Below are 14749 nucleotides of genomic sequence, written 5' to 3'. Positions count from 1 at the left end.
TAATATTTTCAGACCAAATTGTCTTTTGCATTGTTTAACCTTTTTTTAAAGAGGTAAATAACTCAAAGTAATTTGTTCTTATACCGAGATGTGTGGTATCATTCTTTGGTGGACATAGGGTACAGTTAAAAATATATACAAATATTGAATCTACTGTATTATAAATAGGTTTTTATATAAATGGTGTTTCCTTTTGTGAATGCTAGAAAAATGCTTTATTGGATGCTATGAAGTCATTGCACTCAATTTAATGCAGATACAAAATTATTCACTTCATTTATTTCAACACTGCGGTAAACAACTTTTTTTTTTTTTTTTCCAGATGAGGGATTACGCAGTTGGATCTCTAGAGTTGCTGGGTGCAGTTAAAAGTGCTTATCATCACCATGGTAGCACAAGTTAGTTTTATTTTCCCAGCTAAGTGACAATTAGCTGGCCCTGCTACAGTAAATCTCCTGTGTACACATATTCTGTGGTCTGTATGCAATGCTTGGGTTATTACTTTTTATACACATCAGAGGTCCTCTGCAGCCACAGTCTTCCAGTTTCAGCCACCAGTCGCTTCTGACTGTGCATAGACTGAAGTGAATGATCCGTGTGGGACTGTTCAGAAAAGATATTGATAAATAGGTTGTTTAACACGTGATTTTCGGTTTCTAATTGTCAAGGCTGACAAACAATAGTCTGTAGGACATGTACTTTATATACCCAGAATTAAAACTAATAATAATACAAAATATTAAAAAAAAATAGTAACATGCATTTTTATAACGTTTGTAACCATTCTGCTTGGTGTCCGGGTGAGTCTTCAATTACAACAGCAAGATCCAGCGCCATCTAGTGGACAACCACTTTAGCTTTTAAAGGCAATAGCTTGGCTGTTTGAGTAACTGCAAGAGGAATTACCCAGACTGACAGCAAACATCATAAACAAATTAGGGTGCAGTAAAAAAAAAAAAGAGAGAAAAAAATAAACTAAAGACAATGCAATGTGTACCTACTGTAATGTACTTACTGTTTCGGAAACAAAGTATTAACTGAAAAATAGACACTTAACAGTCTATTATTGTTTTACCTGCGTACCACAACAGCACCTGCGTTTATATAACGACACATCTGTTAACTAAACTTCACTTGCAACCAATGGAAGAAAACTTTAATTGAGACAGCACATGACCTGCAGCGAGAAGCAAAGATAGCATGGATAAGGGAAACGTCTCTTGAAATTATAGATGGTAATTAACACTTAGGGGATTCGATATTCACAGCTCACTTCAAGTAGTAAACATGTTTTTTTCCTCCTATTTTCTCAAACTCATGTATTCACACTACAGTAGAGTGGAACCCTGCCCACACACATGCAAGAATGGGAATAGTTTACTAATTTGATTTCACTTCATTTTTTTTTTTGTTTAATAAACTGGATTTTCAAAAAGCTGTGAATATCTCATCTGGAGACTATTTGTTTTCTAAATTATACACTTCTTTTTCATCTCACATGGCACACACTTAAATAAGTCACCACATACCAATATTAAATAAAACGTTTTATTATTTGATAGTTATACTCTTGAAAATAGTTCACTTCATTTTATTTCACAATTGCTTTACAAGACAACAGTATTTGAAAACGGCAATTGTCAATAAAATATGAATCACTAATGTAAACAAATAATAATGCATTAGGAGGTACCATAATAATGTATTTTTGCTAAATCATTAAACACTTATAAGTAAAAACATTTGAAGCATTTTCTGGATGCCAAGTTGCACCATATATATATATATATATATATATATATATATATATATATATATATATATATATATATATATATATATATATATATATATAAATATCTATAGCTTCTATCACAGTAAGATGCAGACTGAGAAAGTATCATTTATATGTACATATGTAATTCATATATTACATTTAAAAGCAATAGAAACTTTACTTTAGAAACCCCAGGAAAATGCCCTATACATCATTTTCTTAGTCACATTATTGCTTGCAAAATAAATAAATAGGACATGGATTGTACTGTACTGTACTGTCAGTCCAAATGTGGTGTGCATCTAAAACAGCGTTAGTAGAGCTGGAGACTGACTGCTGGAAATGAAAACGAGAAAAGCAACGGCGAGAAGTTTCATCAGTGATGCCATGCTGAGTGCAGCCGCGCCACCTTTGATGCTCACAGTGCCATCGAGTTTGAGACAGGCTGTAGCCGAGGCATCGCAGCACTCCTGGAGGCAATCCGTGGAGGTAGAGGTGCAGCCGCTGACTGTGGTTTGGCAGGTACTGCTGCAGCCTGCAATCCAGGTCGTGGTGGTACCGGAGACCTTCTTTTTCAGCTGTAGGGTGGAAAGAAAAACCACGGTGCAGTACATGTTCGGACCAAGATATTAAACAGCTGAATGACTTATATCAAGCACCCGTTTCTCAACGCTAGGGAAACTGGAACAGCGCGATCGCATCTCTATGAAACTAAATAAATAGCGTAGTTTTCCGACTGCCCCGTCACTTACCTGTTCCATGGTGAGATTGTGGCTTTTGCATGTGATTTGACTGGTAGTTGAATTGCACCGCATAGAAATGATAAAAAAAATTCAAAAAAACAACAGAAGTACCTAATTGTGACATCAATGTCAGTTCATGTACTTCCAAAGCTAGTTATTACCTCACAGTAGTTCATCCCAGTCTGACAGAATTTCGCTTCGGTTTTTCCTTTGTAGCACGTGTCTCCGTTACATGTGAAGGACTGACAGCTCTTCCCCTGTTAGGTGAGAAGAGACAAGGTATTTCACATCGTGGTCTACAGGGACTCACTTTGACCATCTTTGATGATTTAAAACAGGAGTTTGTAGCAATTCTCCAACCAGAACCAAAAAAAAAGGTCTCCCTGGAAGATTGGCAACTGTACTATCCAATATACCACATATTTTCATACAGTTAAAGTACATTTGTCCTCCTTGATTCCTCACCTGAAGCCTTATTTAAACTTACTGTTTACCTGCCAGTGAATAATCTAAAATCACCTGGATTGCATCAACTCCCACTTTGTGAACTTCCGTTAATAAGAAGTTGATGCAATCTAAGTGGATTGTGGATTGATTGATCCAAAAAAGCCTGTAGCATAATATCAAAGTGGGTTATAGATTGATCAAATCAACCATTAATTACATAATTAGCAAATGAAAACAAACGTCTGTTTTTGTTTAACAATCAAAAGTGAATCAGGTCCTCTGCTAATAAATAGTACTGTGATTATTATTATTAAACACATTTTTAATATGATACGATTTTAAAAAGTAATGGGGGGAAAAAGCAGTCTTGTATAAAATACCATAAGCATGGTCAAAAAGCCATGTTGTACTGGGATCATGGAGCCCTCGAGGCCTGTAAGTTAGCTTAGGTTGAGCTGGATGCAGCAGACAGAATTATTACAGTATTGTTCAACTTACATTGTTTGTGACAGCAACAGTTGTAGTTGTCATGGTAGTTGTCGGAGATGTAGTCCCTGGAAGGTAAACAATTACATTGCTAAATACAAATGCATTGAAAAATAAACAGAAAGAAATATGAAAGAGGAATACCTGCAGTGGAGTTTATCCCCTGAATTGTTCCATTCAGTCTAAGGCAGCGGGAGGAGGCACAGCATTCCATTATACACTGGGTCGAGGAGGCATTGCTGCACATGTTGGATGTTCCAGCACAAGTCTGACTGCAGCCAGCACTGTAGCTGCTGTCTGCGCGGCTGAGCTGCAAGAAAACCACTTCTCTTTTAAACTCACGACCAAAAAAAAAATATTGAAAAAAAACAACAAAAAAAAAACTTATCCAAAAACCCTTAAAGGACATTAAAATACTCTAATAACACTGTCGTATATATATATATATATATATATATATATATATATATATATATATATATATATATATACCCACTTCTTAGAACATACATATTCATGAGGATAACAGCAGTACTTTTACAGTGGTATGATGATGTGCGTTTTGCACATTTTTTTTGTAATTCAGAATGAGTAATCGGTAAATAAATCAAACAGTAAAGATTAAGTTAGATCTCAAAAGTAAAGGAAATGTAATGCATTTACCATGCAGTAGGAGTTATTTGTAGCGCACGCGGTTGCATTTTGATTTGTGTAATTCATGTAACAGTTATACCCTGTACAGGAAAAGGTCGTGCAGTACATCTGTAAAAAAAATGAGAATAATCAGTTGTCACATACAGTGCTGCAGCTATAGATACATTAATCAATTCTGCAGCTATAAATACATTAATCAATTCTGCCACTATGGATACATTAATAAATTCTACCGCTATAGATACATTAATCAATTCTGCCGCTATAGATACATTAATTAACATGCTTTTCTGTTTGTGATTAAAAAATAAATGTTGATTCAGTGAAACAACCTATTTTTAGTCCAGATGAGACAGTGGGCGATATCACTCTCTTAATTTCAAATGGTTATTAACATTTCTTCAGAGGAACAGTGCACCCAATCAAGTTATCAAACCAGAAATAAACAACTAATTTTAATTAGGGGCTTATAAGTGGTCTTCATGTGTTTCTTGTTTAATTTAGAATGTGGTGCTAATAACATTTCTGCATTCCTCACCTGTGCTTTTACTGCTCCTATACTTCCTATTAGTACTGGAATAGTAGACAGACTGTCTTATGGACTTGATCAGCTACACAAAGAAGACTTGCATCATCATAACGCTGAAGAGGTTAATGAGAAATCATACTGCAACTCCAATAAATGTAAGTTCACATTACCGTTATATTCATCACTCACCAGACCTGCTGGATTGGTAGTTGAGGTCACTGTCGTCCCAGCTGCTGGTTGAAAAGTAAGCAAGCTGTGATGAAGCATTGGACTATACATTATTGTTATTTACCGATATTAAGGAGTAAGTAGTGGGGTTCTGAAAAATATAGTCTTATAGGTCCCCAAGTGTTGCTACAACTTTTCATTGTTAACATCCTGAAAACTTTCACCTACAACTTTAAAGTCTGTTTCAAAAGCTCTATTCAAAATGTCTGCTCTAGTGCACTGGGGTCTGTCCTCTAAATCACAGCAAAAAGAGCGAATAGGAAAACAAATACACATAACAACAAGTGCTCTAGCTTTTCTGTTCCGTACCACATCATGGGTCGTTATTGCTGTGCTACTTGTTTGACAAGATGGGCAATAATCCTTACGCTATTTTGAAAAGAGCTTTGAAACAGACTTTAAAGTTATATGTGTAAAAGGTTGTCAGGGTGTTAACAATGAAAAGAAAAGTTACAGCTATGCTATTTAAACAGTTCTAATGGCATGTGGGGATGTGGAACACTATATTTAAACAGCTTTATCAGCACGTGGGGACGTGGAACCCTATATTTAAACAGCTGTGTCAGCACGTGAGGACATGTAACTTTATATTTATCAGTTGTATCAGCATGTGGGGACATGGAACACTGTATTTAAACAGCTGTGTCAGCACGTGAGGACATGTAACTTTATATTTATCAGTTGTATCAGCATGTGGGGACATGGAACCCTGTATTTAAACAGCTGTATCAGCACGTGAGGACATGTAACTTTATATTTATCAGTTGTATCAGCACGTGGGGACGTGGAACCCTATATTTAAACAGCTGTATCAGTACGTGAGGACATGTAACTTTATATTTATCAGTTGTAGCAGCATGTGGGGACATGGAACACTGTATTTAAACAGCTGTATCAGCACGTGAGGACATGTAACTTTATATTTATCAGTTGTATCAGCACGTGGGGACATGGAACACTGTATTTAAACAGCTGTGTCAGCACGTGAGGACATGTAACTTTATATTTATCAGTTGTATCAGCATGTGGGGACATGGAACACTGTATTTAAACAGCTGTGTCAGCACGTGAGGACATGTAACTTTATATTTATCAGTTGTATCAGCATGTGGGGACATGGAACACTGTATTTTTCGGAACCCCACTATTTACATACTGTTTTAAGTCACTTTAATCATCCAACAAACTCCAAACACCAAGTATACTGCTTTACTGTGAATGGTAGTGACTTTTCAATTTTGAAATGGCTGACCTTTTCTATAGAACACATATACAATTGCGTGAAGTTATCAAATATTATTAAATCAAAGATTTCATACTTGAGTTTGTAGTTGCATTTGTTGCCCCAGCAACGGTTGTGGCTGCAGCTGTTGCCCCAGCAACGGTTGTGGCTGCAGCTGTTGCCCCAGCAACGGTTGTGGCTGCAGCTGTTGTAGCTGCAGCTGTTGCCCCAGCAACGGTTGTGGCTGCAGCTGTTGTGGCTGCAGCTGTTGCCCCAGCAACGGTTGTGGCTGCAGCTGTTGTGGCTGCAGCTGTTGCCCCAGCAACGGTTGTGGCTGCAGCTGTTGTGGCTGCAGCTGTTGTGGCTGCAGCTGTTGTCCCAGCAAGGGTTGTGACTACAGTTGATTGACCAGTAGTTGTAGCAGACAGAGCAATGCAAACCAGGAGAAAAGCTGTTGAAAAATAAAACAAAAAACTGAATTAAATACCCTGGAAAACCCATAACCCATCTATATTTTTGTAAAAAAAAAAAAAAAAAAAAAAAGAAAATTAAGAAATCATAAGCGAGGTAACAGCATTAGAATATTTTTTTTTTAAGGGAATGATAAGATATAACTATTTTTCAGAAAAGTTTCTGCTTTGATGGCACCTGGAGAAAAGTGTCCTCAAATAAGCTCTTAACAAAAATATTCATAACAATGCATTAAAATTGTACCCCCTCAATTATATATGTGATGTGGTTTATTGTATAATTGCTGTTTTTTTAATGTAGTGTCTGCCATTTGCAGTAAACATTATCTGTTATTTATATGCTATATTAAGTGTGTAACATAAACGTAAGGAATCCAGAAGGAATCTTACACATTTAGGCAGATTTGGGTTATAGAAATAGAAATGTATATATTTGAAATTACCTTTAAAAAAATGCATATTTTGAGCCATCATCTTTTTCCAAACCAACCTGTAAAGCAAATATGGAAAACATAAAAAGTAATTTAATGAAAATCAATTGTCAGAAACTTGACACAGAAGACATACATACTAGGTGTATTTATCATGAACCAGCTGTGTGTTGACTTGAAGGTTTTATAAGGTAAACTAAAACCATTTTGCATTTACGTAAACTTTATATAATCATTAAGTACGAGATGAAGTGTGAGATATCATTCCCTCCAATATCTTCTAGATTAAAGAATGAACCAAACCTAAAGCTAGTCAGGTTCATATTTTTCTTTAATGAATAAAAATAATTTACAATTGACAGAAAATGTAAAAAATCTGCTAGTTTACCAAGCTCCGAGTTATTTGTTATGTGTAAACAAGATAGTAAAACAAGGGGGTACGGAATTGTTTCTTAATATCGATTATTAAACTAATACTCCTAACATACCGTGAATACAGCATTTTCCAGGACCCTGGAGAGTTACCAATGCTGAATTCATTGCATAAGGTCATACTAAAAAGTACATAGGGTGTTATTGTTTACCTTTGATTCAGACTGGGGTTTTACACAGCAGTAATTGTGATTATGCAATGTTCTGTGCATTTATTTTTTGATTGCTTTGAGTACGTGTTTTTTTTTTTTTTTTTTGTATGCACAAGTACAGGCAATGATATCCGATCTTTTGGGGGCAAACTTTGCATTGACACCTTGAACACAACGTCACAGTTATTTTCTAGTTGTGCCATACCTTTGCATGGCTGCTAAGCATTTATCATAGTTTACTATGGTTTGCCAAGCTTTTTACTTTGCTTCACTATACCTCTCAGGGATTTACATGGATTAACAATGCTTTACCATGCTTTCACTTTGCTTTAACACACTTTGCTATGCTTTTACTGTAGTACACTTTCAAAAGGGAAATAAAAACCTTACAAAACGTGAGAGTAAATCATGTTAAACACCCTACCAGCAATTTCCTAATGGTAAGTCTTGTACAAGGGTTATAAAACTTCTTCACAAATTACATTTGTAGTTTATTCTAATGTTTCAAAATAATGTTATGGGTATTCATTACTAAAAGAAGACCACTACCTGTCTTTTGTTTATAGCAGAATGAATAGGCAGTAATGAGTATAATAAATTGCAAGGTTTTTTGGGGGCCGTGTAGTGGATTCCAAGAAATGGATGTAGGCAAGTTGTTTACTTTTGCAAAACAAAGCCCTTTGAAAACCTTGTTTTTCCCCCCCATTCTCTTGAGATTTGGATTCCTTCGAGAGGTTGCCATGACGACAATAAACCTGCAAACACACAGGTACGGGGCCCTTCAGTTATGATAACTGGGGACCAGATTGGAAGAGCAGTTGTCATGGTGACAGTTACTGTGGTGTTGTCCTCTCACCAGTACATTTTAAAATATATTACCCCATGCTACTCCATATATATATATATATATTATATATAATATAATATATATATATATATATATATACCACCCTGGGAGTCGCTATACATTGTTTTTATATATAATATATATATATATATATATATATATATATATATATATATATATATATATATTATTATATAAGGATATAATTTCGCTGAGGGTGTACCATATTGTCCATTATTGCTGATAGAAATCTATAGATTGTTTCACAACAAAAGTAACTGAAATATTACCACACATGTCGTGGAAAACAAATATCAACTAATTAACTTTTTTTTTTTTTTTTTGACCTACAGCTGCATATTATGCACGTAACAGTTATTTAAGTAGCTTAAACAAATAATGCTTTATTTATTTATTTATTTATTTATTTATTTATTGATATCCAATAGTTATACAAACAAAAGGCCTTGGTTTTATTTGTGTATTTAAAAAAAAAAAAAAAGATGAAACATTTTGAAGGTTGTTCTATAATTTCAATTTGTGTTTACTTTAAAGGTTGTTTTTTTAATTAAAAGATATTCAAAATAGACCTCACTGTCTAGCATTGCATGCCCTGATGATGTCACTTATTCCATTAAAATCATGATGCAATACCAGCTACGAGAACATCTTTAAATTGACTGTTTACTTAACATCCTGTACCTGTAAGTAATATTAATAAACAATATTGTTTTAAAATTCCTACTCCAAAGTAATTAAAATATATATGCTGGGTGCTCTAACTGTAGCGCATTTGAAAATACATTTAAACAAACATTTTGTGTCACTAAGAATTGTTTAGACTTAGTTTATTGGAGGACAGTAAACTTTTCATTTCAGTTTGAATTAATTCTTTAATTATAATTAGTTAACATAAGTAAGAAATTCGATGTCGATGAAAAATGTAGATGTTTCCACATAGGTAATTGGAAGTCTAAAACACAACAAATAAAATTCAAATAATCAAATTATATGATGTTCTCTGTGTTATCAAAGCAGTGCACAACATATACAGTATGCCTTTGCAGATCATTGTATGTTTAAAAACAATATACAAATCAACATATTAAGCTTTTGACCACACTTTATTCAATTAATACGCAGCAAGAGGAAAAGCCTTTATATTAAAATAAGAATAAGATTAGCTGATGCCTTTGGACTGATTAGCCTATTACTGTTTGCAGAATACCCAGCAAACACTGAGATATAAAGTTTGGAGGATATTTATAAACTAGAATCTACACATGCAATGTACAAAACACAACGCTGAAGTGAAATCTGCAAGAAAGCATTTCTTACCTGAGGTCTAAATCCTAAAGAACCCTCTGCAGAGATGTTGATCTGTGTAGCACAGTGCAAATAGATAGACAGACAGAAAGATCTATATACCCAATGTGGCATTCACTGTACTGTATGTCGTGTGTGTGTGTATGTGTGTCGCTGCTCTTTGTGACAATTGGGAAAAAAAAATTATTGCAGAGAGGTATGTCTCACCTGTAGCCTCTACCAATTACCAGCTGCATCATCCACAGTGGAGGTGGAGACAGTCTGCCAATATGAATTATGTATCTGATTACATGTCAGGTGCAGGTATTATGTATGAAATAAATCCCCTCCAACCCTCCAGCAATACAGAAACAGGCACAGAAGAAAAGCTAGCCGTTTTCTAGGAATACATGCAGAATGAAGGGTTTTTTTTTCATTGGAAGATTTTTTCCCAGTTTTGCTGAAGAAATATCTTGGTATTCCTGAATAAATAATCTTCAAATACGTGTGCAAATCCCAAAAGCGTACTCCAAATATTATCCATGTACTACCCATGCAACTCGGTTCTTCAATTTAGGCCAACAAATGTGTTTCTGCCATAGTAGCTGCCAAGAATGTGTTACCAGTCCTAGCAATCTCCATTGCTGCTTATCTCAGCTAATTCGCAGTACCCCTGCACAGAGTGGGAAGCACATGCAGCACAGTATTGAGTATTCACAGTGAACTCTGGAAACAGGTAAACTGAGATTGATCGCTGTGTTAAGGCGTGGAAGAGGCTGCGCTAAGGACGACCCCCACCTGCTTTAGATGAGAAAAGAGACCCTATTGTTTGAGGTCCCCTGGCTCTCAATCTACGTGAGAATTGCTGGGATAAGATAACAAGGGCACAATATTCATGAAGTCACGAGCCCAAAGCTTAATAAAAGATCATGTAAGCTAATCAGGTTCTGGGTAGTCATTATCCTATGCCATGGTATGATGTTAAATTGAAAATAGTTAATAGTTTCAACAGCATAATACAAATTATAGCAAATAAAAATAAATAAATAAAATGTTGTAATAGAATGAATACATTCTGCATAAGGCATTACATGCAGCCCAGTACAATTGAATCAGTTTAAAAATTAAATTGCCTAACACCCATGTACCCGAGTTCTAGAAGCAATTGAGTTGTGTTCTATGAAGATCGAGTCACAAACATGAACAAAGGGAATGAAACTCCTTGCGCAGACTTCTTTCGCTTCCTTTGTAGAACATGCTTTATATGGTTTTGTAATTTCTAAACAAATTGCACTTGGCAGGTATTTACCAAAGCACTCCAAATAAAGAAACACTGCTGGTTATCAGCACTATTATCACCCTGCCTGTCTTGCACGATGTTGAGAAAACATGTCTACAGTGCACGCATAGCAAGTTTTGTCAAAGGCGGCACTTTACTTATCCAGCGTTTATCAGATTTGTTTAGACAAGTATTATTTAAAAACAGGAGTGTGCAGTAATGGTTTAGAAAGACTCCTTTACTCACAGGTATATTGCTTCAGATCCTTCCATATTCCGGTCTGGACTGCGTGTGTGTGAAGAGGATGTGGGCTTTGAAAACAGGTTCTGAGCCACTTCATGATTTCTCTTGTCTAGCAATGTGAAATGAAAAACCTTTTTATTTGACATAAAAGCCGCTCTGCAACAATTGCCCCTTTATGTCTTTTCAGTAGTCTGGTATGCGAGATACCTGGGCCAGAGGCACTGATTGACAGAGTTACTTAGCAACAAATCAGAGCTATTCAAACAGTGAATCATGGGAAGAATGTATAGACCCATACCAGCAGTCTTCTGTGCAGTCAGAAAATGTTTAGATAGATTACACACTCAGAGACATATTTATTGCACCTTCATAGGCAGATACAATTGCTCTGCAGTAGAGATGCACTGTAAATGTTGAGGGGGCACAGTGCATTGAAAACATCCTCAATTTATTTTCACATGTAATGTTAAACCTGTGATAAAATCACAGGTTTCAATTTCACACAACGTGTGGTACAGCACAACACGACTGCCAGCCATAGGCATCAGCAGGAACACACTGCATTGAGAAATCTGACTAATTAGAAAAATATATATATATGAAATTGACACACATAATATCAATTACGTAGTTGGACCTATAACCATATATTATATGTTGTGAATGTGCTTAAAAAAATAATAATTAAAACGCAAATAACAAATTAACCATGTGGAGTTATTGACTGCAATAAGAGGAATAACCCTGACCTTGGGCCTTCCAGTTTACGTAACAACAAATGTGTATTTTTTTTTAAAGCATTTGCATTTTTCTTCTATTCCATCTCCTGCACTTTTCACAACCGCTTCCTTTTCTTTTGCATAATAAACGCATCGGCTCAAATGGACACATTAATCCTTATGCAAAAGCTATCTGTTTTGAATGAGATGGGAAGCAATGTGTGTGTGTGTTTTTTTTTTTTTTTCTTATACAAAATCAAATAAAGAAAAGCAGACACTGCTGTTCATTATGGTACATACATGCACATACTGAGGAGACAGGTGCTGCCTTTGAATTCTTTGATTCATTGGCTTTTTTTTTTTTTTGTCTGTTCTGTGCCGCCGAGTGCTGGTTTCATAAAAGGGTTTCCATGGCAACCATTAATCACTATCATAAGCTCTTTTGCGATTGGGTCAGTGGAGCCTGTGAAGACACAGGTTAACCTGCCTGCAAGCCTAAGCCCAGATGGAAATAATTAGCTGGAATGTTTTTTTGTTGTTGTTGTTGTTGTTGTTGTTCTGCTAAGGGACCGAAGCATTAAACACAGAAGCAATACTTTACCCAACAAACACCTCCCAACTGCTATTCCTGCTAAATTTACTTTTAGTGAATATAGATAAAAAAAGGTTTATTTCGTATGTAACATTGTTTTTCACTTAACATTATTACTATAATATAATTGGACGACACCACAACAGTGTGTGTGTGTGTGTCTCTCTCTCTCTCTCTCTCTATATATATATATAATCTTGCCTTGTCAAGCGGTTTCTTTTTCCACTGCGAGCCCAGAGTGTAAACATGTGACAACACTGTCAGCTGACACTGTCACCTGATTGAAATTTCCTTACCTGTTGCTTCCGAACGAAAACGTTCTCTTTTTTTTTTTTTTTTTAATACGTATAACCAAATTTACAAGAAAAGAAATAATCGAGTGAATACAGCTTAAAGGAACACGAGAAAAGCAAGCCATCAATTTGAAAAAGATGACTTGCCGATGAAAACTGACACGCTGTGGCTGGATACGTCGCCCGAGTCTCTCATGTAAGAAAGTGTGCTTTCAATAGCCGCAAAACAGGTACATCAAACTTACTAAAACATAAAAGTGAAACGGGGTCCGCATCGCGATTCAGTGCCGACGGTAGGCATAGACTATAGGCGGTTGTCTTTGTTGTAACTGGGCTTTGTGGCTGCCATAGTTCCTGTGTGTTTGTATTATAACTCACACTTGAGTTTGACAGACGAAGTCCTTCCTAAGAGTCATCATTCAAAAGCCTAACCATGTGAAATGTCAAATGGTCTCCTTCATCTATTTGCGGTTGTGCGCTGTGTGTGCATTGTGCTTGAAAGCCTAGCTACATAAGCTCAGCCTTGCTTATGCATAATTTAACGTTTGTACAAACTGTAACATATGTTGATTTGAGATTGCCCCCCCCCAAAAAAAAAGTTTTCCATGAACAAAATTCTAACCAAACGTGCACATTTTGCTGATGAAGTAGAATGCACAGAAGCAACACTCGAAATAACTTATTCTTTGACACTTGGATATTCAGTTCTATGGCTACTGTTTGTTAGTTGCTTTAAATACGTTCATAGTTGTGATGCAATTGATTTGTGCACATGGCTTACTTTTTGGGCAAACAGCACTTGCTCTGGGGAGAAAGTAAATGTTCCGAGAGGGTACATGAGGGAACATGTGGGTGGAAAGGATGAGTTGAAGCAGCAACAATTACACTCAGTCAGTGCAGCAAGAGATTTACCTGTTCCCCTGTGCAAGCAGAGGCTTATGGTATCCCTACACCTCCATCATACCATTACCATCATACTTAATAATGTAAATTATTCCCCACCTCTGCGTTTAGATAGAGGGCAGGATTTCAAACAGTCAATGCAAATAAGTGGACAGACAGGGTAACACTTCAATGCATGAATCCTGCTTTCACGCGCTTTCTCCAAGGAACCAAGGGCGGTGGAACTAGGGGTGCTGCAGCCTTTGTGGCAACTACTGGATTACTTTATTGCAAAATAAGCTAACGGATGTGGAATTATCCTTTATCTGGCAAAGTTAGCACATGCTTTTAAGTCCCACAAACCCCCTGCATAGAATCAATACTTCAAATAATAATAACCTGCATAAAAGCTTTTCAGGGGGGTAGTCAATTGCCATCTTTCTGTCCTAAGGGTAATATGATAAAAGTAAATAAGCAGCCTAGTTCTTTAAATCAACAATTAAATGACACTCATAGCCACCACCTCTAATTGGCAAAAACACATTGTAATGGGGTTTGGAAAAACAACTGTGTGTTTTAGGAGTTATGAGGAGTTTGGATGTTTGTTTCAATGACCTCTAAACACCTTGTTGTATTAATCTGCAATCCGTACATGAAAAGAAAGTTGGCTATTAATAAATCTATGAGCATAATCATTTACAAGCGCTTATTGCTGTTAGGCAAACACTCACAAGGATATGACAGATTTGGGTGTTCCTTTTCACACAGAGGATTTTGAAATTCTAGTTTACAGTGATCTGTTGAACCTCCTGTCAGATGTAGTAAGCACACAGAAACAAAAATATATTAGTAGTCTGCATCCCTTTAGTTTCCTTAGTGGTCCCTCGTTGGTTATCAAAACCTCATGCATTCTCCAGTTTGACAGTGTCGAACCACATTATTGTAGCTTTACAATACTTGAACTAGAAGACTGAATGTGCAATATTACTGCATAAAGTAGCAACAAGTATCAGAAAAA

The 14749-nt window shown here is 36.1% G+C and overlaps 1 protein-coding gene across 3 annotated transcripts; it reads right to left on the bottom strand.

Moving 5' to 3' along the window:
* Positions 1 to 1872: 1872 nt before the first annotated feature.
* On the bottom strand, positions 1873 to 11320 carry LOC121303330 (apomucin). Of its 3 annotated transcripts, none has more exons than XM_041233926.1 (9): positions 11249 to 11320; positions 7000 to 7046; positions 6184 to 6537; positions 4826 to 4869; positions 4117 to 4215; positions 3598 to 3763; positions 3466 to 3521; positions 2682 to 2777; positions 1873 to 2355 (listed from the first exon to the last, which is right to left on the bottom strand). In XM_041233926.1, the coding sequence occupies exons 1-9, from the start codon at positions 11272 to 11274 to the stop codon at positions 2080 to 2082; spliced, it is 1164 nt and encodes a 387-aa protein (XP_041089860.1). In that variant the 5' UTR covers positions 11275 to 11320; the 3' UTR covers positions 1873 to 2079. The 3 variants fall into 3 exon arrangements, with proteins under 3 accessions (XP_041089860.1, XP_041089862.1, XP_041089863.1); XM_041233928.1 differs by having other exon boundaries at positions 4826 to 4866; positions 11249 to 11319; XM_041233929.1 differs by lacking the exon at positions 11249 to 11320 and adding an exon at positions 9757 to 9894.
* Between the last annotated feature and the right edge of the window lie 3429 nt (positions 11321 to 14749).

The sequence above is a fragment of the Polyodon spathula genome, chromosome 32 (assembly GCF_017654505.1).
Source record: "Polyodon spathula isolate WHYD16114869_AA chromosome 32, ASM1765450v1, whole genome shotgun sequence".
In the NCBI taxonomy this organism is placed as follows: domain Eukaryota; kingdom Metazoa; phylum Chordata; class Actinopteri; order Acipenseriformes; family Polyodontidae; genus Polyodon; species Polyodon spathula.
The sequence above is the reverse complement of the archived record's forward strand: the minus strand, read 5'-3'. Positions and strand labels throughout refer to the sequence as shown.

Bases quoted from the DNA above. Each gene is read 5' to 3' on its own strand.
- LOC121303330 (XM_041233926.1), bottom strand. From the start codon at position 11,274: ATGGAAGGATCTGAAGCAATATACCT. The intron at 7,047-11,248 runs GTGAGTAAAGGA...TTTGCTTTACAG, and splicing joins GGATCTGAAGCAATATACCT to GTTGGTTTGGAAAAAGATGA. The intron at 3,764-4,116 runs GTAAATGCATTA...GTTTTCTTGCAG, and splicing joins CAAATAACTCCTACTGCATG to CTCAGCCGCGCAGACAGCAG.